At 39.8% G+C, this 24,484-nt stretch overlaps 1 protein-coding gene across 1 annotated transcript in view; it reads left to right on the top strand.

The window, feature by feature from the left end:
* The window catches only part of malrd1 (MAM and LDL receptor class A domain containing 1), a 99,745-nt gene that overhangs the window by 10,926 nt on the left and 64,335 nt on the right, over positions 1–24,484 (top strand). The window contains exons 6-13 of the mRNA XM_050056646.1: positions 5,880–6,011; positions 7,319–7,465; positions 11,259–11,364; positions 11,933–12,300; positions 14,295–14,740; positions 16,984–17,071; positions 17,188–17,367; positions 17,491–17,647. Of these exons, the coding sequence (XP_049912603.1) occupies positions 5,880–6,011; positions 7,319–7,465; positions 11,259–11,364; positions 11,933–12,300; positions 14,295–14,740; positions 16,984–17,071; positions 17,188–17,367; positions 17,491–17,647 (1,624 nt within the window). The remainder of the gene's footprint in view (positions 1–5,879; positions 6,012–7,318; positions 7,466–11,258; positions 11,365–11,932; positions 12,301–14,294; positions 14,741–16,983; positions 17,072–17,187; positions 17,368–17,490; positions 17,648–24,484) is intronic.

The following is a 24,484-nucleotide window of genomic DNA, read 5'->3' as shown; positions in this document are numbered from 1 at the left end:
AAAAAAGTATCTTTAAAAAAAAAAAAAATGCTGCCATTGTCTACAGTGGAGTCTAAAACATTCCGCAGGGTCATCAGTAAAATCCCCATGACTAAATTGATGGAGGAGGACTCGCTGACAGACAGGTCAGACTCAGGACTTGCATTATGCCTGGTACACACTACACGACTTTTCTGCCTGTTCTGAAAGTCACTATGTCACATTACACGATTGTGGAGTCATGAAATCGTGCCATGACTTGACCGACAGACATGACACACTACATGATGGTACTCACCAATTATCCCCGGTCGTCTTTCACGACGTGTGTGATGTCATTGTTTTATTCTTGTCCTATTTTTATTACTTTTACTATTATTTCAGTCACTGTGTCTGTTCATGTGCCAGCTGAAATGTTGTTGTAGTAATGTAAAAAGCGCCAGCAGATGGCAGGAGCTGTATTTGGAGTACCGTACGCAAACACTCAAGCTACTGAATCCTCCATAACCAAGTTCCTACAAATGTTTCACAATATAAGCCTATTTAAAAAATGGAGGGATTCTCTCAGGCGAGGTTATAAGGGGCTTTTAATTTGAAACAAATTCAGGAAGTGTTGAGTTTGAAATGGTGGCGCAATATGTTAACTTTATAAAGACAACAGGAGCAGAAAAAAGTAAATATATAAACACACAGAGGGATTAATAAATAACGGACCGTCTATAATGTAGTTTGTTTCAAATGAAGCTGGGAGCCTCTGCAGTTGTGGTGAGTAAAAGCCCCGCCGCTATTTGTTAATGTTATTACTTTATGTCAGTCTGTGAGGATGTACCATTGTTTGCTAGCTTGATGCTAATGACAGTAACGTTAACTCAGCGGGTTGACAAAGTGCCTCTGCTGTTTCACACCATCATTTCCCCCTTTTACTCTGTGTGGTAACATCCCTAGAGGAAATATTAAAAACGCTGGGGTGTTGTTGTCATACAGTTGTCTACGGCAGCAGATCGTTCTGTGTTTCTACTGGTCAAAGTGACGGCTGTGATGGGAGAATTGGATCTCAGTGAAGGGCAAGTGGTCCATAACTTTAATTTTGGAGACAAAAAAATGTAGGCTTAGCGCCCTGTGGTCCATTGCCCAATAGGAAATGTAGAATACTCAAAAGTACTTTAAAAGTGCTTGAGTTACTTTTCTCAAGGAGTAACATTGGAAGTACTTTAAAAGTACTTGAGTTACTTTACTCAGGGAGTAGCTGATTACTTTTCAAAAAAGTAACTCAGTAAAGTAACTTGATTACTTTTTAAGTAACCCTTACCCAACTCTTGTAGTGCGTGTGCAGGTTTGAGATTAGAGAGAAAAACATTTGTGAAGTTTCTCCTTATGAGCGTGATGCAAACTCATTTTTAGTAGTCTGAGCCCGGCTTATATGACTCGGCATGAATGCTGATGTTGCTCCGTGTCTGCTGAATGTATAAATGAGCAACTGTTTGTAGCTTGTTCACCATGTTATGTTTCTCATTTTTGGGTTTACAGCTTATTGAGCTAATTCCAAGTGGCTGAAAAGATGAATTAATGCAGCTTTAAGTAGAGTAAATAAGAGCAAAGGGAAATAGAATTAAGAGTCTGTGGGCAGCACCAGTCACCCTGGCACTTGGTCCTTTAGCTTCCATCTGTCTTCTGCTCCCAGCAGTGGATTCGTGAAATACTCCACACCTCAAAAAGCATGGCCGGTGTTATTATATAAAAAGAATGAAACCTGATGATGAACAGGTGTGTACAGTATGAGGCACAGAGCTGCTTAGAGCTACGCCCTAAACGCTTCTTTTTAAAGTCAAAGCTCCAGCACTGTCACAAATACCAATGACATTTTGCTGCAAAGGGTTATAATGTATGACACGTCTGTATAAGCTGACCTATATATGTGAAGGAAGACAAGGATATTGTTTTGATATATGGCTCACATCTAATATTGCTAATTACATGTCATTACGGTCACTTGAAGAGCATTCTTTATGTCCCATGTCCTTTAATTATCCATCCTATCCACCATATAGGCAATAAACTTGTTGAGTTATGGATTCACCATATCAAATCAGAATAAGTGCGCAGTAATAAATAATAACATTATAAGCATTGGATATTGGCCTATAATCAAATGGATGTGGGATGAAAATAAGACAAAATGATATTGTAAATTGTATGTTCAGCCAAAGTTTGACCCACCCTTTACGCCCTGTCATCATAAATCACACTCTTGTACATGTACAAGTGTCTTTGCATGTTTTAGAAATTAGCTGGCCACCATAAAATTTATTACGGCATTTATATGCCTAATTGATATCCCCAATCATTTTTGCCTGACCTACTCTGAGGAATCTGTGCCCTACTGTCCCTTAATCATTTTATTAGATATTTTATCCTGCTCAGAGGAGCCAGCTGGGAAGACACTACTCAGAGGTGTAATATCCCAATAGACAACCCTGTCTCTTAAAAATGATGCTTAAATTGTGCCAGATATGTAAATTAACTACATTTACTCAATATGTTGTATGCATGAAAATGTAATCCAGGTGGCATTTTGTTTCCTACAAGTGTAATTTTTTAGTGTTGTAAACATAGGAGACAAGGTTAATGCAAAGGCAAGAGACTAGTTCAATCAGGAGAGACAGAATAATGAAGTCAAGATAATATTAAATTCAAGATATTAATGTACAGATTAAGAGATGATTTGTGCTGATTAAGATTTAATCGAGGGATCGAGGGACAGCTAAGCAACAGCAGGATAAATCCCCACATGGAGTCCAGGCACTGGTGGTGGCTGATGACTCTGAGGCTGATGAGTGCTGAGGCATATGAGGCTAGTCTGGGGCCGTTTAGTGGCCGTTTTGGTAAGGAACCGGAACCAGGGCGAGAGAGACAGGATCCAGAATTCGATGGATGCGCCTTTCCGTCAAAGTAAAAGCACCAAGCTTATAAAAATGCGGTGAAACTTTTTAATTTAAAGAATATAATTTACAAGAAAAGCCCCAAGCCATTAAGTTAACCTTTTTCTTTTATTGTAAATCGATGGTGATCCGCTCTCTAGACCGGAGCCAGAATCCAGACAAAATTCAGAGTGAATGGAAACCAGGCTCTTCCCCGTACGTGAAGAGCCTGGTGATGCGAGGCTAGTATGAGGCTGATGAATCTGTAAAGACTAGGTGGTGATTGGGAGGTGGAGGGCACACATGACGGTAGCAAGAAGGACTATGACAGAGAAAGAAACATATTGAAAATGAGGAGCAGTCAGATGATAGGCTGACACAGAAGGTGAGTGTCTGTACTATTGGTTGATTGTGTGATGACTGAATTGACCTACCCACACAATGACACCTAGAGATAGTGAGTGAGCTTACGTGCAAGGAGTGAATGTCAGAACGAAACATACAGCCTGAGCATGAAAAGTATTGTCTTCCTGACTGAACTTTCGCTTGAGCTTCATTTGTGCTTCTAAGCTGAATTTGTCAATACTTTCATATTAACAATGGATTAAATGACTAATGTGAAAGGGGTTGCATGTTGCAGCCTAATGTAGTTGAAACAGCAGCCTGCCAAGCAACAAATGGCAGATGTACAAATAAGTGACTAGCCAGTGAACATAGCATTTAGCAGCCAGATAGTCAGATATTTCCCTCAGGAGTTGGTGTAGATTTAAACAGAGCTAAAAAGACATGGACCTTTTTCACAGAAGACATTTTGACATTTCACAGTAGGAAAAGCACAGGAATATTTCATAATATTAATGGTGGCTGCATTCCACTTAGGGTTGGCCGTGGTATTGTGCATGCTGGCTCATTGGAATACTTGATGAGGACACTTAATGGAGCTGAGGCGTCATTAATCTCATCAGTTTCACCTGTGCCTTTCCTACTATGACAAGTCAAAATGTCTGCTGTGATAAAAGTCCATTATATCTGGCAGGTAGCCAGAAACATGACTTAAAATGAATGTTGGTCTGATCGCAACTGGATGTGTAAACAGGCCACTTTGCTAGATTGTTAGCCGTAGCAGCTTTATCAGGGGATTGGAAATAACATGTCGATGTTGTGTTTACAGCTTGTTCCAGCTTGTCCCTCAAAGTGGCTGATAAAATCTTTTAATACTGCTTTAAAGCCCCTACAAACCTGTGATGCCATATTTACCATAGCATCTGTCAGAGTGAGGGCAACTTTTACTATGCCTTCACTGCTATGGCTGGAGGCATTATGTTCTTTGGGTTGTCCGTACGCATGTCCCATTCTTGGGATATCTCAGGAATGCCTTGAAGGAATTTATCCAAACACCCACCCGGACTCAAGGATGAACTGATTAGATTTTGGTGTTCTAAGGTCAAGGTCACTGTGATGTCACCTTTGTCCCATTCTGTGAAACTGATATCTCTGGAATATTTTGAGGTGGTTTTCTTTTTTTAAATTTGGTACAAACGTCCACTTGGACTCAAAGATGAACATGTCATTCTTTAATGGTCAAAGGTCACTGTGACCTCATACACTGTGGCCACAATTCTAGAATTCATATTCTTATTATGAGAAAAAATCACACAAATACCTCATAGGATTTAATGATGAAGTGAAGACTTTTTATATCCCAAAGGTCAAAGGTCAACTTCACTGTGACATCACCTTTGTCCCATTCCGTGGACCTTATATCTCAGGAATATTTTGAGGGATTGTTTTTTTTTAATTTGGCACAAACGTCCACTTGGACTCAAAGATGAACATGTTATTCTTTAATGGTCAAAGGTCACTGTGATCTCACATCTGTCCCATTCTTGTGAATGCGATATCTCAGGAACACTTCGAGGGAATTTTTCTAAATGTGGCACAAACGACCACTTGAAGTCAAAGATGAACATATCACTTTTTTATTGGTCAAAGATCACTGTGACCTCATACACTGTGGCCATAACTTAAGAATTCATACTCCTACGATGAAGAAAAATTCACACAAATGTCCAATATGATTAAATAATGAAGTGAAGACTTTTTATATCCCAAAGGTCAAAGGTCAACTTCACTGTGACATCACAATGTTCTGCGAAAACACTTTTCTGGCCATTATTTAACACCATAACTCAGAAACAGAAGGGGAGACATTTGGTCAGACACTGAATTGGTGACACTAACCTTGTGTGTCCACCCTGAAACTGTGCTGATTGTATAGATCTTCTGTGCTGCTGGGGGGGGAGATGTGTGTGAAGCATCCAAGTTTTAGAATTTGTAGCTTCTTTGCAGCAGCATCCATGTTTGAAGCATTGTCTACTGTCATGGCTAAATATGAGTCTGGACAGACATTGATGTAAACTGTAACATGACTTAGCGGAGTAATGGCGGAGATTCTAGGTCTCTCTTTAAGTAAATGAAATTACCTATTTGCCAGCATGGCTCAGCCCAAATTCAAAAAGTTAGTTCCTGCAGGATCTAAAGTAAGAAACCATTTACAGACTTATCGTCAATAGCAAGCCAAAAGCCATTTAAAAAATAGACAATTTTTCACTAATGTTTCCAATATTCCTTGTAAGCAGAATGAAATTGAATTCATTTAAGAGATGGGGTCTCGGGCGTACTATTGATCAAAATATCTGAACTTCATTTATTACTTCATAGTTGAGTCTAATCTTCCATAACACAGCTAATGTACTTACTTTTCTCTGGACGCAGCTGAGCTCATCTATATTAATCCACCATGATCTCCCATGAGTGCTCTTTAATGATAAAATCGCTTGATAAGAGTCAGTGATAACAACTGGAGCTCTTTGTAGCTGGTGGGTCTGCACCTGATTTGATCTGGGTTATCAAAGTGCCTCTTGCATCTGAACAATGTCATATTGATTGTATTAATCTTTTCATTTTTGATTCCTGTTGCAGAGAGCAGTGTACCTCCTCCTCCTGTTTGCCCTCCCTCGTTGTTCGCCTGTGGCAGTGGAGAGTGCATCGAGGAGAGCAAAGTGTGTGACTTCACCCCACATTGTCCCCACGGAGAGGATGAAGCCAGCTGCCGTAAGAACCTTGTTGCCAAGTAACCCATCCAAATAATCCACATCCTGTTTGTACGTTTGACCGAGAGCAGGATATATATTTATCTGCCAGTATGACGACAATGGTTGACATTTAAAGATTGTTTCCTGGTTTGGATTTTAACCAGAAGTTCTTTTTTTCCTGTTAGTTTTGCATTTGACTTGTCAGCATAGGCTGAAAAATAAAACCCAACCAGTCAGTTTCCAGAATGTGAAAACTTTTATTAAATATTAAAACAACAATCTCTCAACAAGGTCCGTGGAGTTGCACCGTGGGATGAAGTTTATAATCCTATTTCATTTTTTTTGTTTAGTTCATGTTAAAACCACAAATTTTATTTTCTGAGAAATACATTTTTTTCTGTCAGTTCAGTGGATGGGTAGAAATACTACAATACCCATGAACGTTGGCTGTCATTGCTATAGAGGAGAAGCCAGTCAGAAGGGTAGTGAATTCAAAACGCCTTGTCATTAAACAAAACCTGGTGACATAGTTGCTGAATAATCCAAATAAACCCAGAATACAAAAAGTTTGATTTCTTATATGATATGAAAAATTCATATTGTGATACTCGCAATATTTCGACTTTTTGACATAGTGACGTCATACTGTTACCCATGGCAACAACAAACATGGCTGAAAGTCATCATATCCACATTATTGATGAATATTTATCAAAAATCTTACTGTGTAAATATTTTGTGATAGCACTGATACTCAACCCTACATTATTGTCTTATATGGATATTACAGTATTTGGTCAGAAATATTGTGATTTGATTTTCTCCATATCACCCAACTCTAGTTAAACTACTGGTTGTATTGTTAGTTGCTGAAATGCACCTTGGGAGGTGTAGTTTTCCAGCAAAGTTTTTATGTGCAAAGGCTTGTCCTTTCAAAGAAACCGAAATTTTCCACTGCAGTTGTTAATCTTTTGTCCTGAAGATTTGACTGTGAGAGTTTCATGTCCAGCTAAGTCATAAAAGTGTGTGTTACAGTGCTCTGAAGCTTTTGATCACATCACACAATCCTTCTCAGCAGATGGATTTTACCTAGTTGTCATGAAACTGTAGATTTTCAAGTTTCCATTTTTCCTAGCACTTTAAAGAGCACTTTAAATGTTGAGTTTGAAAATGTGTTCTTGACCTTGTCAAAGGAAGCTGACACAACAGTTTCACCACAGGGATCCATCAGTAGCTGCTCTGGAGCTTTCAATCAGTATCACACAAAAGAATTCACTTTCGGTCTGAACTTTATTTTAATAATTTCCCCTCTCTCTACTTATTCAGCCTCTGAGTGCGACTTTGAGTCTGGTTCTTGTGGTTGGAATGAGCTCACCCTTGACGATGGCTTTGACTGGGTGTGGGGCTCTTCTGTGGAGGTGCCTTCACACGACCACCCACCACCTGCGGACCACTCCACAAACAGCACTGAAGGTAAAGAAACACCACCACACATGCTTATTAGCACTGCTGCCATCTGTAATATGCAGCCACTGGAATAAGAATAGGAATGCGATGAGCCGATAAGATCATCTCACTGTGTCCAGGGTGTGTGGTCAGAAATAAGTGGCAAAAGATAATATTATCTTGGGATGGAATCGGGGTTTTGTGCAAGGAAAGAAAATCCCTTGTCTGTGTGTTTTTGAGAGATAAGCACTTCACGGAGAAATGCTTTCTCAGCCATCTGAATAATAGAAAGGAAATCAACATATGGTGTACTCGTTCTGAATATTAACACCTCATCATTCAGTGAAATACACAACACTATGCTGTCCCTGGTTCTCGGACCACAATGTGTTACTGTATATTATGCCTCATTACATCTTTATAGCTTATTATTTTCTCCACATCTAACCTCCAGAAGACATTTTAGGGACAGATTTATGGGTTTAACAAGAACTTTTGCTGTGAATTGACTTGATAACATCCAGTTTTTTTATCCTCACCATCTGTTGTTTTGTTATGTACATTGTGTGAACATGCTGTGAAAAGATGCTCTGTTAGGTTCAGATTTGGAGGCAGTGCAGGCAGTGAACTGAAGTTCCTGTTATGTTTCTGGGAAGCATCTTCATATGCTTCGAGCTTTGTGAAATGACACGTATCCTGGTGGGAGCATCTGTTGGAGGGTTTAGAAAATATGGCTGTGACCATTCAAAGATTCAAAACAAAGTGCAGGTATGTGGCAGTGTTCACACTGTGTTTATTTGGCAGTCAGACACCTAATAGGAGCCAAGAAAACTTTCTAACTCCATCACAATACCACCTCATACTGTGCAGCATCGGGCAGAATGGATTCCCAGATTCTTGTTGTTCTAACCTCACCATAGACCTGGTGTCATCTTCCTTATTAAGCTGTTTTAATGATAGCTGTGTCTGTGCTGCTGATGGACAGTCAGATAGAGCTAACGTTACTGTAATGCAAGTGAGAAGAAAGAACTGGAGCACACTGATCAATTTATAGCCTTTAACTCTGCAAAGACTAATGTTTCAACTGTTGAAGACACAGCAGTGTTGAACCATTAGTCTGTTTGCACTATTTAAGTCTATAAATTGATCATTGTGCTCCAGTCCTTTCCTCTCACTTGGAAAATCTCTGTCTTTGAGCTGTAAAGCACCTGATTTGGCTGCATGCTGTTGGATGATGCACCGGGAACCCTGTTACAGTTACATTTAATCCCTTTGAGCTAAGGATTAAATTACTCTTACATGGGTTCTTCAAAGGCAATACATTTTTAGGTTAAATAATCAGCATAAGGTTAAAGCTCCCATAGCATATAAAGTCAGATTTCCAATTCTTTTTTGATATAAGCTATGTATAGGTGCTGTATAAATGCTGTAAAAGCATCCAGTATGATGTAACCGCAGAGAAATGTACAAAGTTCATATTCAGAAACTGTGCCTTTAAATGAGCCGTCAGGACTTGTGAAGTCAAAACTCTACCATATAGACCATTTTAAACCTGAAACATAGGCTATATCTGAAATCACTCACTACTCACTACATAGTCCTCAACATTTAACTCCCTATAAAGCGAGCAAGGAGTAGTGAATGAGTGAATGATTTCGGACACAGCCATAAACATTCTAAATGGGTCCTGTTGTATTTCGTGTTGGAATGTTTTGCACTGTATCTGAATGACATCAGCCGACCCAAGCTGTTGCCCAGGCCCCAAGAAAGAGCGCCAGGCTTTGAAGTCAATTTTCATAGTGGCCAAACAGTGGAATTACCGGGTCTGACACTTGATGCCATGGGGCCCAAAAAGACTTTTTATCATACGATACGATACGATACGATACGATACGATACGATACGATGCGATGCGATGCGATGCGATGCGATGTGATATGATGCGATGCGATACGATGTGATGAGATACAATGTGATGAGATACAATGTACTTCATTGTACCCGTAGGGAAATTCACCTTGGACTCTTTTTCCCTTAGCTGGACACTTTTTTTTTTTTATGAGCGACTTGTTTCATTATAGAGATTTGACATGTTTGGTCCTATGACATTTTGAAAGTCTAGAAGAGCCACACAATTAAATTATTTTATCCCTATTCAAGATAGTGGAGCGCTAAACTGGAAATAGATGGCTAGGTTGGCAAAAGTCTCAAGTGCACTATCCTCTGTGGGCCCAGTGATACAGAAGATCTGGGTAACTTTACGGATGTTGAACTTTTTGGCTTCATGTGCCACCGAGCAACTTTCATAGAAAATACACCAGGTCCCGTCACGCTGCATCCTGTTGCCTAGCAATGCAATTCCAGTGAAAATATAGAAAGTGCAGCTACATTGCCCTTCTATGTTGCCAACTCTTTTCCAATTAAATGAGTTAGTACTAGCTCCAAACGTTGCTAAAAGATTCCAGATAATGTCATCTGCTGGTTTGCATATCAGTGACATCATCGCACATTGATGGAAGCATCTGAATTTAAAAAAGTAGCTGAATTTGATTCAATGGAAAAATCCTCAATAAAATATTTGAATAGTGTGACAGCCATGGCCCTTATACAATAGTGCACCACTTTCTCATGCTTCCAATCCATAAAGCGAGAGCGTCAGCGTAACCACAGAAACTCACTACAACTGAACTCCCACAGTAAGTGGCATCTCCTCTCCTCCTGCCTGTCCCACAACTGCATGGCACTGGAGGAGAGAGGGGGAGAAACCCCAATCCCGTTGTTGGGCTGCAATTACATTGAGCAACTTGTGTGGGAGTAAATTATAATATCTTTCTCTCTCTTCCCTTGATGATCTGAACAAGTTGTTAAATTTGTCGCTTTTTAGAAATAAAGTCGCTAAAAAGGTCTGAAAAGTCATTAAATCTAGCGAGAAAGTCGCCAAGTTGGCAACACTGGTGCCGTTTCAGTCATTCCCCCTGCTGTAATGACAGCGCAGAGACGCCAAGAGGCAGATGTGGAAGACCGGGAAACACTGACCCATCAGAGCAGACTGGGCTTTTTCGGCCGGGGAGCTTAAAGAGACAGGCACCAAAATGGAGTATTTAGATGACGTGTGAATACAGGTATATTTAGTCAGACAGTATGAGAAAAATAATGTGTTTTTTAACATTAAAGCATTTAAACATGTTCTGATAGAAACCAAATTACAAGAATTAATCTGTAAATGAGCATAATATTGAACCTTTAACAGCTTTTCTGTGTGTTGTGTGTGCAGTTTGTCAGCCTGAAACATTAAACCCTGTATTTATAAGGAGGTGCATCCTCATGTTGTGTGTAGGAGTGTAACCCAGCATGGTTTGTTGAGTTGTGTGAAATGAAATGGCCCTCTGCGTATCATTGCAGCACCAAGTACTTATTTGCACATTTGCAGCCTGGCTGTTAGCAAACAAGCCTTACCGTTATCCTCTGACCTGTCTCATCAACAAGACACTGTTGGCATGGCGACTGCAGTCGACAGGTTATGTTTTGTTTATACCTTGATTCTTAATATACTCTCTTGACATTGTTGTGCATGGATATCCCAGAGAGAGAGGTATTTCTGACAGGATGAAACTGACCCATCTGGCAACCACAAGGATAAGCGAAGGCGTTTAGTCGAATAGTAAATGATCCTCTTGACTGTCTGCATCCTTTTGGCTTTTTCAACTGACTGAACAAGTTGTTTGCAACAGTGTGTGTGTGTGTGTGTGTGTGTGTGTGTGTGTGATTAAGTAGATGTTGAATATGGTTTGAATAGTAATTGTCGTCTCGATCACTGCAGGCCACTTCATGTTTATATTGAAGAACAGTAGCAGTCTTTATCCAAGGGCTGTTCTCCGAGGACCCTGGTTCAAACAGTCTGCCTCCGGGTGTACCATGACCTTCTGGTGAGAGTCACACTGTTGCTTCCTTTTCTCCTCTCTAAAGTTGCTCAGCATGACTCGCTATCATAACCAGAATCTGTAGATCCACCTGGAATTTCAGGCTTTTTCCACTGGCTGTCTGTCTTCCTCTGTGCTGTTCTTGATCTTTTTCCCTTTCCTCCAACCATCATTCCACCTGTCTCAGCCCTGCTCTCTCAGCATCTCTTATTTCACAGTCAAACACAATGAGAAGATTCGCATCTGAATCTGTCATGTTTCGACAGCTTTATGGCCCGTAAAAGTTTATGTCAAATGACAGATTTTATTTTTCCACCGGATGATTGGAGGGATATTCCTGCCAGAGAGGGGCTGGAGGTTTATAAATTTCTTTTTTTTTCTGCAGTGTAATCAAAAGCCCTCATGTATTATATCCAGCAAGCATATGCATTTTCACAAGAGGAATCTGTGATTTATAGTATCTGATGTGTGGAAATCACTTTAAAAGTATAATACAACAGAATGCACACATTGCAGTGCTGGAATATTATTGTCAGTAAAATTCTGGCTCCGCTCTCTCCCACATCTCCTCCAGGCATTACAACTCAGGTATATCTGTGGGGGCTGTAGACATGTACCTGCGAATTGCCGGAGACCAAAACAACACCATCATATGGAGGACTCTGTACGACCAGGGAGCACGCTGGAACCAGGTCACCGTACAGCTGGGACGCATCACCCAGCCCTTCCAGATCGCTCTGGGTAAGATCAACCTCGGTGTGTTTGATGGGGTCTCCGCCTTGGATGATGTCACCTTCAAGAACTGTTCCATGCCCCCTGCGGTGGTGGAGTGCCCCACGCACACACATTTCCACTGCGTGCACACCAAGGTGTGTGTGGAGCACTTGCAGCTATGTGACCTTGTGGATGACTGCGGGGACGGATCAGACGAGGAGGGATGTTGTGAGTGTCTCTTTTGCTTGCAAATATTCAGTGGTGGAAGGAATACTCAAATTCTTAGAGCAAAATTGATTTTGCACATCAAAGCCTGTATACAAAACCTTTTGTGGCTTCAGAAAATACATTACCCCAAGGCCTAGTACACACATACATGGTTATTTTTTTTAAATGTAACTTTTCCTGTGCATTTTGGCCTTTTGTTCACACGCCAGCTGCACTTTAAGTTGCTGTAAACAAACCTTTTGTAAAACTCCAGGGAGAGGATTTTCAGAAACATTTTCAGGATTGACATGTAGGCTTGTAGCATCAGAATATGCGCTATTATCTCCTTTGTGAGGCGTCATAAATGAGGCAACATTTTGTGCAATGGCAAATGTGACCTAATATGTTAACACATAAATGTACAGCTACTCTTCCACCATATCGAGAAACAGAGGCTTCAGAAAGCACTATGAAGGTTACTGCTCCAGGAAGCCTTCCGGTAAAAACTTTTTCTAAGGCTTCTGATTTGCCAACAAGGTCTTCTTCTCCTCCTCTGTTTCTTTTTCTTCTTCTTCTTCTTCTTCTGCTTTGCGTGATTGGCCAGCATGGCTCTAAGGTTAGGGTTATATGGCCACCTGTTGTTGGCATGCTCTTGACAGCGGAAGAAAGAGATTTTTTTTAAACCTTGCTTGTGTGGACAGGATTTGACTTTTTTAGAATGAAGGAGGAAAAACTCAGTTATTAAAATAACTTGTGTACATGTGGACTGGGCCCAAAAGACGTCACTTCAGGGACCGTACACATGCTGCGTCTTTAAAACGCGAGGTTGCGAGATACTTTTGTACCAGCTTTCAAGGGCACAGAGGAAGGTTGCGTCTGAGGTTGCTAAGCAACCATAACCTGCACTGTATCATAGCCTACTTAGCAGAAATCCTGAGTGCAGAGCTGATCTTCATCTAGGTGTTGTTTTGTAAGTGTGTATTAGGCCAAAAATGTTGTCTGTGGGACAGATGTAAAGCTCTGGCAGCTCTGCACTAAAATGATCAACTTTTTCATATTTACCACAGACTATATTATATATTATATAGATATTTACGGGAGAAAGGAGAGATATCTGTTGGCTGTGATTGGTTGGTCCACGTCACACAAATTGAACTCAGTTTATCTCAGGGTGCAGCCATTGCGTCTATATTGAAAACAATTAATGTGACGGTGAAAAAAACGCGGCATGTGTACAGCCCCTAAGTCAGCGCCAGTGGGGAATGAAGACTGCAGATTTGAAAATGGAAAAAGAAACTGGGCTTATAGAGAAAGAAATGAGCTTACCAGACCTCTGTAGCACGCTTCCCATCTCTGCTTGAGGCTATTGGCTCTAGGCAAAATTAGTCGCTACAAGCAAAACACACTTGAACATTAGACCAGACTGTTGGTGGTTGAGTTGCATTGTGGACAGGCACCTGGTTTAGACAAGTAAAATGCATGGAGGGAAAAAAAAAAAAGATGATATCTCTTCTTTTAAGTTGTCCATCATGAGTCTGACAGGAGTTACAATGAGTGCAGAGTGCAATGCTAAATCAGTGCCCAGCAAAAGAGCACTGCAAGTACCTTCTGCTAAATGTACTTTAAGCATCAAAAGTAAAAAAGCTAATTCGTAAAAATTCCCCCTGTGGTTGTTATTATTATTGTATATTAATTACTGCATTACTAGTACTGATGAATTAATGTGTAAAAAGCATTTTATTGTTGTACCTAGTGAAGGTGAAGCTAATGTGAACATATTTAATAAATTGTTAGGTACAGTCTATAACAGTGTATCATATTTTTATTGTAGTTGTCAAGAAATAACTGTAGAAAGTAAAAAGAACAATATTTCCCTTTGAAATGTAGTGGAGTAGAAGAATAAAGTGGAATAAAATGCAAACATTCAGTTGTTCAAATTCAAGTATACAGTACAAATACCTCAAAATTTTGTTTTCTATTCTCAGTGTTCATTTATGTCCTGTCATGTCTCACAGCTCCAGAGCTGCAGTGTAACTTCGAGCATGGCCTGTGCAGCTGGAAACAAGAACAGAGTGGAGGCGATGTGTTTGACTGGACCCGTACCCGAGGCCCCACCCCGACCTTCAGCACGGGTCCCTGGAAGGACCACACACTGGGCACCAGCTACGGCTACTACCTCTACATCGAGTCCTCCATCCCCCAGGAGTTCAAGGACACGGCTGTGCTGCTGAGCAGAGTCTTCCAACCGACCCATCATCGCGGCAAGGACCCCAACAGGTCCCGTCACCGCTGTGTTTTCCGCTTCCATTACCACATGTTCGGCTCACATGTATTCTGCCTGGCAGTGTACATCAGGACCACTGCTACAGGTCGTGGGCAAATGCTGTGGGTGCGATATGGGAACCAAGGAAACCTGTGGTACAGGAAGACTCTCTACCTTAGCAGCGCTCGGCCTTTCCAGGTAACCAACCAGAAACTGATCCAAAATGGGGAATAAAATCTGTTTTTAATGTGTTTAGGTTTCTGCTTTATAGTTTGTCATTCAAGTGTGCAGAATCAAATGTTATTTCTTGAGGCCATGACACATCAAGCCGACGGTCGTTCGTCAGTCAGTGTTGGGCCATCGGTGAATGTCTGATGCCTATAGTTTTAGCGGTGTTTCCCATACCATTGGCACTAGTCGGCCCTTGTCGGCTGTTTTTTTAACAGATTCTGCATTAATTGAGTGAGTAAAATCCCTCTGATTGGCAGTTCAGCTCAGTAAACAAGGCAAGAAATGAAAGTGAGGAAAGTAAACAAACTGCTAAAGTCAAGAAGACGTGAGATTGAAACAAACTTGTTGTATTAGGAAAGATCATGTTTTTAGTCGCAGAAATGTTTTTAATTGTTTGTGATATTGTTTGATAGCGCACGATACATATCCTTTGTTCTTTAAACATAACATTGTGTTATTAATGTCCTAACTGGCTAACTAGCATCTTGAATCTATCCGGTTGGTCTTCTTGTTTCCCTTTTTGAATAGCGAATATGGATTACTGCTGCCTGCTGGTATGAGAGTTTATTCCTCACACAACATACGGACTAGTCGGCTGTTGGTTGGAGTCTTTGCGGTGTGTTCACTGCAACTTCCTGGCTGAGATACGGGCAATTGTGGTGTGAGGCAACAGGCGGTCTGTGTCGCCAATAGTTCTTTGATGTAGGTTTGGTGTGTCTGGGCCTTTACTTTAAAATAAGTCGGAAGACGCATCCCTTGCATTCCTTAAAAAATGTAATCACTGACACTGAAGACAAGTTTATTATTTTAGGTGAGAACCATGAAGGTTTCTTACTGTGTTACTGATGCTTTCAGCAGTAATTTAATGTTGTGGGTGGTTAAAGTGGAGCTAGCTTTAATTTCATTATATAGTGTTGGGTAGTTTACTATAGTGCCACTTGTAGTCAGCTCACATCCCACTCTGAATCATTTACATTTAGTCCCCTAGTGCAATAAAGGATAGAGACCTGAGTCACAGGTAAACACAGCTCCTCAGCAGGCAACAACAAAACACTAGTGAAGCAAAGAGTTTGTGTTTAAGAGTGCACTACAGCTTTGCATGATGAAGATCTATTTAATAGCTTCACTACTCGGCATCGATCCCTCAAGATGGATGTTGTGTTGTCATTACTCATGAGTGAGTATAACTTGAGAGGCGGTTAAAGACTTTTCTTCCATTATGGCATTGAAAACAGGAGCTCTGTTTGTCAAGTTAATTGACTGCAGAAAGGGTAAAAGTGGAAAAAAGAAGAGACACTGATGAATTGAATTCAGACTCAGGCAGATCCATTTGCTCCCACAGTGGGCATGTTGCCATAAAATGAAGTATTTTGATCTGACATCTCAAACCTGAAACACAACTATCGCACATATGAAAGCACCGTCTTGGCTTAGAGCATCTAACGAACACTGAGAAAAAGCATGAAAAAAGCATCAAGAGCTTAGCGGCTCTTTGCCAAGGTGGAAATGGCTGATTATTGGAAAAATATATCAAAACATGTTTGCAAAACACTGCTGCTTGAATCATGCTAATGTGACATTCAGCGTAAAAACTTCAAGTAAACACTCACATAGTGCCTCTTCCAGATATCGCTTCAAATAAACACTTAACAGGCTTTCGTCATTTACTTGATACGCTTTTTCCTTTACTCTTATTTTTGAGGTCCAAGTTGTTTTCTTTGAAAACTAACATCAGACTCTCTTTGTTCAACATTTCCAAATTATGTTCCACTTCTTGGCAATGACACAGAGTCAACAGACCTGGTGGCTGCTGACACAACTCATCTGAAGCAATAATCTTTTAGCTAATGATTTGTTGCACTGGAAAGCTGCTGACAAATCTTAAAATTCAGTGTATGTAGCATCACTTACTGGCAAGCAGGCAAGAAAATACACTCAAATACTTAAACTGTATTAAAGCAGCAGCACATAGAGGTGCTTTACAAAATGTTGGGGCCACTTTATTTTGTGTGTAAATGGAAAAAATAGCTGCCCAAATGTAGGTCATTATCACACATGTGCAGTTAATAACTATAATGACTGCAAACCATTAAGGTGCCACGTGATGTTATGCCATTATTGCTCACTGGAAATGGATTTAAAAATTGCTAGAACATATTGTTAGTCTCAACTAATTTTTTGTTGTTTGTTGTCATTTTCTCTTTTGTCAGATTTTGATAGAAGGCACAGTTGGAGATGATTTTAATGGAGACATTGCCATTGATGACCTTTCCTTCCTAAACTGCAACCCATATGAAGGTAGATGATTATGCCATTACAGAAAATGTGATTTTTAGGACAATATCTGTGCTCTCCTAATTCTCTTATTTTTGGTTTTCCTGCTGATTTGTGTTTTCTACCATGCTGTGTTCCAGGAGAGCTCCCCACAGTGAATAGCACGACCCCTGCAGTGACCACTCCGGCCCCCACAGTTCAGCCCCACAGCTGCCCTGATGGAGAGTTTGTGTGTGGTGCACACGGGGAGTGTGTAGCCAACAGCAAAGTGTGTGATTTCAGACGGGATTGTTCTGATGGCTCGGATGAATTAAACTGTGGTAAATATTTATCGGTTCCATACAGAAAGCTGTCATTATTTCAGTATAATAACAACAGTAATCATAATGCTGTATCTTGTGTTTCCTGCCCTTCTCTACTGATCTACCTTTCTCTGTCTACAGTCAAGGAGCGGTGTGATTTTGAAGGCGGTGACACCTGCGGTTGGAAGACTGTCGACTCCTCTTTAGTCCCAATCCACGCATTTCGCTGGTCACCTGACCAGGGGGAGAGCATTCATGATGGAGAGCAGTACCACCGTCCTATTAATGACCACACCCTGTGAGTACCAGCAACCACAAACAAGAAGTCAATTAATCAGTCAACTGAAAAATTACTATTGATGCAGATGTTTTTTTTAATCAAAAATGCCAAACACTCTAAAGCCCCTTTTTTCTTTGGAGATTATACAATATGGCCGTCTTTGCTTTTTAGCACAGAACCAAACAATGGCGGCATAAATCCACTCCATTGTGTGAATTTTAGGCAGCATGCCAGGGTTCCAAAGGCAAAAGAGGTGTGATGGTGTGACATGAGACATCGGCCTCTAGTGTGACCTATAACATATACACTGGCCATGGGTTATAAACAATAACAATGGTGTAACATGGCGATAACTGTCCCTGTTATTTGGCAGCTGATCTCGTCTTCTGCTCAGAGGGTAAGGAGCTCCCGAGACCTCAGTGTTTTCTCAGTTTCCGACATTTTTGGCTGCTGCTCTTCTTGTTTGAGTTAGCTGCTAACTGCCATCAGCTGCTTGAAAATTCTAGGTAGTGGGTTGCACAAGATGTTGTCAAAACATCACACCGGCCCTGTCCCTTTTACACAAATGTCGATTTGGCGCTGTTACTACCTCTGCTGCCAACCTGAAGGTGAGACAACTCTGTCCCACCACTCTATGATCGTTCCTTTTATAAAGAACAGTGAGTTGGAAAAACAGCATGACATTCCCGCCTTAAATGGACCATAAAGGGGCTTCTGATTCCACCTTCTGCAACTATGATGTTAGTAAATTGGATTTTAGTTTGTTGGTCAAATGACACAAGCAATTTGAAGATGTAATCTTTGGACACTAAAATGGACATTGTATAGACAAAAAAAAATACTGATTCAAGACAGAAATGGGCAGATGGTGAAAATATATTAGAAAAATGTCCCTAAAATGATCACAAATTATAACTGTCTTTAATTATGGTAAATTGATGGCTAATTAAACTTTAGTCAATATTTATTGTACTATAAACAAACAATAGTGTTTAGTAATTATATTATCGTAGTTATGATATAAGTTCTATTATTTTAACAGTTTATTTTTGCACACATAACATTTTATATACTGTATTAATTGTTTGTCAGAGGTGGGACCAAGTCATTATTTTGAAAGTCACAATTCAAGTCCCAAGTCCTAAACTTTGAATTTTGAGTCCTAAACAAGTCAAAATGGGCTCTTTAACAAATGTAATGCCAATATTAAATACCTGAAAAGCATGAATGTTTTTTTTAAAATTGACTATTTTTTGTTGGTAAGCTAAGCATTAGCTCACTATGTCATTATTTTCTGCAACCTTCTGTCCTTTGTGTAACTTCAAATGTCAAAAGAATTTGGAAACTGTTGCATCTTTGTTTGTAATTTGTGACCTGCAGTGCATATTGCAATTCTGTTTTGTTTTGTTTTTTATACCACTGTGCAGTTTTTACCAAGCATTTCCAAGTCAAAAGGCTCAGGTCCAAGTGGCGTCATGAGTCATTGGTGTTAAAGTCCAAGTTGAGTTGCAAGTCTTTTCTGACATTGTAGAGTCTAAAGTAAAGAGTTCTAAAATTTGGGACTTGAGTCTGACTTGGGTCTGGCATTTATTAATTGATAATAGTTTGTAAACCATTGTAATCATTATTGATGGCTATGATAAAGCTGCAACTGATGATTATAAGACCTTGTTAAATGGTTAGTAAATACTGTGTAGTGCATCTATAGACATTATTTGGGTGGCCATTATGAAGTTGTAACATTTATAAATGCACTATAATGTATTTATTAACCATTTAACAAGGTATTATAAGTTGCAACTCTATAGATTGTCAAAATAATGTTTATAGACAGTTTACAAGCCAGTTACTGAGCAGAAATAAATACTTAATATAGTATATAAAATGTTATAATGTGTGCAACAATAAACTGTTAAAATAACATAAATTAAAGCATTACTTATAATTAGTAAACAATATTTATTGTTGTTGTTTGTTAACAGTAAAACTAATTACTAAAGTTTAATTAATGATCAATTTACCTTTTATTAACAGTGGTTATAATGAGGTGTTACCCAACTACGAAGACTCAAGGGAGCTTTATTGTCAACCCATCCACGTATGAGTACATAGTAGGAATGAAATAGCAAGAAAAAGTAGAAATTCATTTTAGTCAGTGACTTGCCTTGTCTCAAGCAATCTTATCTCTTTTCACATACGTTTTCCCTTTTTACTTAACTTAAAGCTAAATGTACTGTGAGCTGAGTGAGTATGGCTCATCTATAGTGGATATCAGTGACCTGATTGTCCTTATCTGTGTTTTATTGAGTGGCAGGCGAGAGCAGAAAATGGCACTTTGACCACTAGATTTCAGTCACTTCTTCCCTCGGCCAGGAGAGCTGTCACTATCTTCCTCTATAACCTCTCTGTCTGCCTGAAACTCGCTCCTTGACTGGCTCTCAATCGATAAGGCATGAGTGAAATGGAGAGGGGAAGCCGTGTCATATTTAAGTGGAGCCATACCTCTTATGGGAATTTTAAAAGGTGAGGCGGAAAGGGTCGGAGCAGATTTATACGTATATTGGCACGATGCTGAGAGTGTGAGGATACAGATGATACTTTCGTTGGTGGACAGTTTGTGATTGGCAGTTTATAGCTTGCTGGCTTATTAGCTCAATAATGTAAAGTAAGCTGTTGTAAATTGGGCCGTAACTACTGTAATGATTATTTCATTATAGATTTATCTGATGGTTGTTTTCCAAACTGACCTATTACTCTGTAAACAACAGTCAAACAATGTGAAAAAATGGCAGTTTCTTTAAGGTTCAGTCTGCCATTCTGTATAAGAAAGTTAATTTTTGAGTTGTATTCCCAGGTCATCAAGTACCGATTACCTTATTCTGGTCGTTGGACCAAAGCACCGTATATGAGGACCTGGAAATTGGACTTAACAACCTACTATCATTCTCCAGAAGTATATGCTGCACATTTATAGCTCTGTCCAGCTCCTTCAAGTCACTTGTTTTTGTCTGACCAATAAGATAAAATGTTTGGCATGTTGCTTAAAAAATGCTGAAACAAATATTTAGTTATCAAAATTGTTGCTGATAAATACTTGTTTGATTGATTATTGAATTATTATTATATCATTAGCTTCTTTTCATTTGATGTCATACATTGGATTGTAGTCCACAAGGAGGGCAAGCAAGTGACGGCAAACACTATGATTTTCACTGTACACAGTTGTTCCAATCAATCAAATTGGGGAAAAAAAACCAAAGGCCACTTTAAGTCCCGAAAATAGTAGCATGTGTTCATTCTGGAGAAAGACAGTCAACTAATATCAAACACAGAAGTTAAAGCATTGTTTTAAACATGCATCGAGTTGGATGCAGTTACAATGTGCTGTGACAACTCTGTGTTTTCAGCAATGACCCAGATTTTTAACAGCATTGCACCAGACCTCTGGGAACAGTTGACTTAGTAGGAGGAAAATAGTCGTTAAAGTTAACTAACATTCCCTAGTTGCGTTAGCCTGACAGCAGTGCATCTGTGTTCAGAGTTGAAATATGAAAGTCAAACTCAAGTACATTTACTCTTCCGGCCAAAAACAAGGCTGCAGTTGTTTCAGTCATGGACCCAACTGCACATTAAATAATCCACTAGACTCTTATATGCTTTCATCAGCTTGCTGTGTAACATCAGGAGGTCTGAAGGACAAGGTAATTTGTAACTATGATGGTTTCTACCCCGGGCAAATCGGTCAAGTAGTGGGGAAAAATCACTTTTCTTTCAGTTTTCTGATGAAACCTGCTGCCTACACGTTCATCCAGCCCTCTTATTTAATCACTTTCCTCTATATTCAATTCACACAGTATATGTATCTATCAGTTCCTGCCCTCTATCTGAATTTTGCATGTCATCATGGTCACCTGACTGCAAACAAGCTGAAGTCATAACTGAAAGTAAACATTGTCAGAACTATGAAAGTAACCTCAGTCGTAAAAAACTTTTCCTTTGTAGTTCCTCCACTCAGAAATATGTTTGCTTATTGGATGTTTGACCTTCACTGTGCAGAGTGATGTATGAGCAGAGTTTGACACTAGAAGGCTGTTTTCACATTCATCTGCTGACAGGGGGATAGTTTCTCTGTGCTCACCTTAAAAATGGAAGTTTACAGTTACAGAAAATTGTGATCTGGAAACTTAAAACCACCAGTGCACATGTATTGAGCATGAACCTCACAGTGAAGTATGAGACATTTATTGCCCGACAGTTAAACTTTTGAAATTGAAAATATTGCTGCTATAATGCTGCATGCCATTTACCTGGGAAGTTGGAGCTGGGAATGATGTCACATTGAAGTTGATTGTGTTCCAGTACAACAAGTGTGAAGAAGTGCTAATAAACAGTATGTTACTACAGGCCAGTCAGGACCACTTTAGTCAAAGAAAACTATTTCTATTTGCAGTATTATATTTGGCTGTATGGCTCTGTTTTGGGACCTCTCTGCCCTTCTACCCGCTTGTGTGGAATGCCTAAGGTGGAGAGAGCACACCTGTCCGTCCTTCCACGTGCAAACAAGGAAAGCCTGAGGCAGAGAGCAAACCTCCCTGCCCTTCCATGCGCCTACATTGAAAGCCTAAGGCAGAGAGAGCAGCAGCAAAGACTCCCCGGGAACAGAGCAGCATCAATGACAAACAGACATGTCATTGTTAAGTCAGACACAATATGGAAAGGAGGAGCTGGGGTGGAGGCTGGTTGCAAAGCAGCTTGCAGAGGAAGCAGCAACAGTAGGCAGGCCAGAGCAGTTTAAATAGGGCACCCTGAATGAGATTTGGCAATTGATTGCTTAGAAAGGAATCATGTGTTCTATCAGCTGACTCCCTTCATCAATCAGCTGCTCCATCAGTTGGGCTGTTTGAGATCAGCTGATGTAGCTGGGATGTGAGCTGAACTTGACATCGTGTCCTGGTTGAACTAACTCTGTGCTCAGTTTATCACTACTGTTGTTGCACGGAGCAGCCATCTTGAATTTTGAGTTTGGGGTTGGTGAGGTTCCTCTTCACGGGGCGTTCGAGGTTGAAATTTACAACTGAGAACTGAGAAATTCAGATTTCCCAGTACAAATTGAGTGTTTTATACATCTGAAAGGGATCTTTAAATTTATAGGAAGCCAGTAGAAGTAAAATAAGAGATGGAATGAAACAAGTGACTGAAGAGTTTTTCAAGTGAATTGCATATAGCAGAAAAGAACAGGGTTTGTTCAACATCACAAAAAAGACAGTGTGCAATCCAGAGAAAAAAAGATGCTCAACTTTAAAACTGGACATCAGTACTCAGAGTAAAAAGAAGGATGGCACACCATCAAAGCAACTAGTGCCCAGAGGCCGTTATCAGAACATAGGTGTTTAATAGAAGATCACTTATTCACAACAATACATTACCAATGTTCACAGAACGCAATAAACACCTCAAACTTTATTGGTGTCTATAACACAAATAACAGAAGAGGAATGGATGAATAACTGTGAGCTACAGTGACAAACTTCAGCTTTATGGAGAGAATTTTGTTGGAAAAACCTAATTAGGTTCTCCATTACTCCAGTTCAAAAGGGTCATTATAACAAATCTTCCAACTGCTGGAGACACTGTAGGTTCTCTGAGGCAAATCATTATCATACATAATGGTCTTGCCCACTATTAATTCCATTCTGGCAGGAGGTTCATGAGGTTTGCAAAAAAAGTACTCCGGGTGGACATTTAATTTAAACCAGAGACCCTGTATTTGGGCAGCCTGCCATTAGAAAATGTTACCTCTCATGTTGAAAATCTATTTCGGACTCTGACTACAGCTGGCAGGAAAACCATCAACAGAAAGTGGCTGAAAGCAGAAATACCTGCAGCTGATGATTGGACTGAAATAATGTTTTATATCTTTAGCATAAAAATAACCACTTTTTCTGACTTTTTTTTCAAGTTATTTGAGTATCATGAAGGCACAACCCAACATTCTGGTTATAATTATTAGGTTTGGGTTTCTATTTTGTATTTAACTTTCTTGTCATGAGTTTTTTTTTAAGAACTTAATTTCTATTTAGTTTTAATCAACAACAATGCAGCACATACATTTCCTTTTTTCCCAGCTGTATATACATTTGTACACATTATATTCAGAAATTACCTAAACATAAAAAGAAAACAGCATATACATCCACTCCGACATGTTAGCCCTTTGGTTGGAAAAAGCAAATTTGAAATTTAAAAAAATAAAGATTTAAAAAAGGAATGTAAAATAGTAGTAATTAGGGGTGTAGCGATCCATCGATCTCGATCGATTTATGCAAAGTGAAAACATCGATCCATATCGTCATTTTAAGGATACTTTTATTTTGAAAGTCTGTGTCACAGTCAAACAGCGGCAGGCAGATGGCAAGCAGCCCAGAGGAAGACGACCAGGATCACGTTATTTACTCGGGAATTTAGCAGAGTGGAAATAATTTGGATTTCGGAGAAAATAAGGATCAACAGACAGAGCACAAACCGTGCGTCAACAATGACGTCACGGGATAAAACACGACGTAACGTTACCTGTCTGGATGAGCATCTGTCTCACTTTGCTAGCTTCTTGCTTTAGCAACATTAGCTGTTCTGTTTCAACAATGTTAGCTGAAAAAACGTGTGCAGGCTGAAATTCAACCGAGCTGTCCTGCCGGGAGATACAGAGACTTAAACCAACGGTGAGTAAGAAAAATAATAACGTTATTTGTAATTTGTTAAGCTATAAGTAGAGGAAAATGTCCGCTAGCCGCTAGGCTAATTTATGCAGTGTAAACATGCTAAAGCTAATAACAGGTGACTAGGAAAAAACAATTG

Source organism: Epinephelus moara, chromosome 11 (genome assembly GCF_006386435.1).
Source record: "Epinephelus moara isolate mb chromosome 11, YSFRI_EMoa_1.0, whole genome shotgun sequence".
Classification (NCBI taxonomy): Eukaryota; Metazoa; Chordata; class Actinopteri; order Perciformes; family Serranidae; genus Epinephelus; species Epinephelus moara.
The sequence above is the reverse complement of the archived record's forward strand: the minus strand, read 5'-3'. Positions and strand labels throughout refer to the sequence as shown.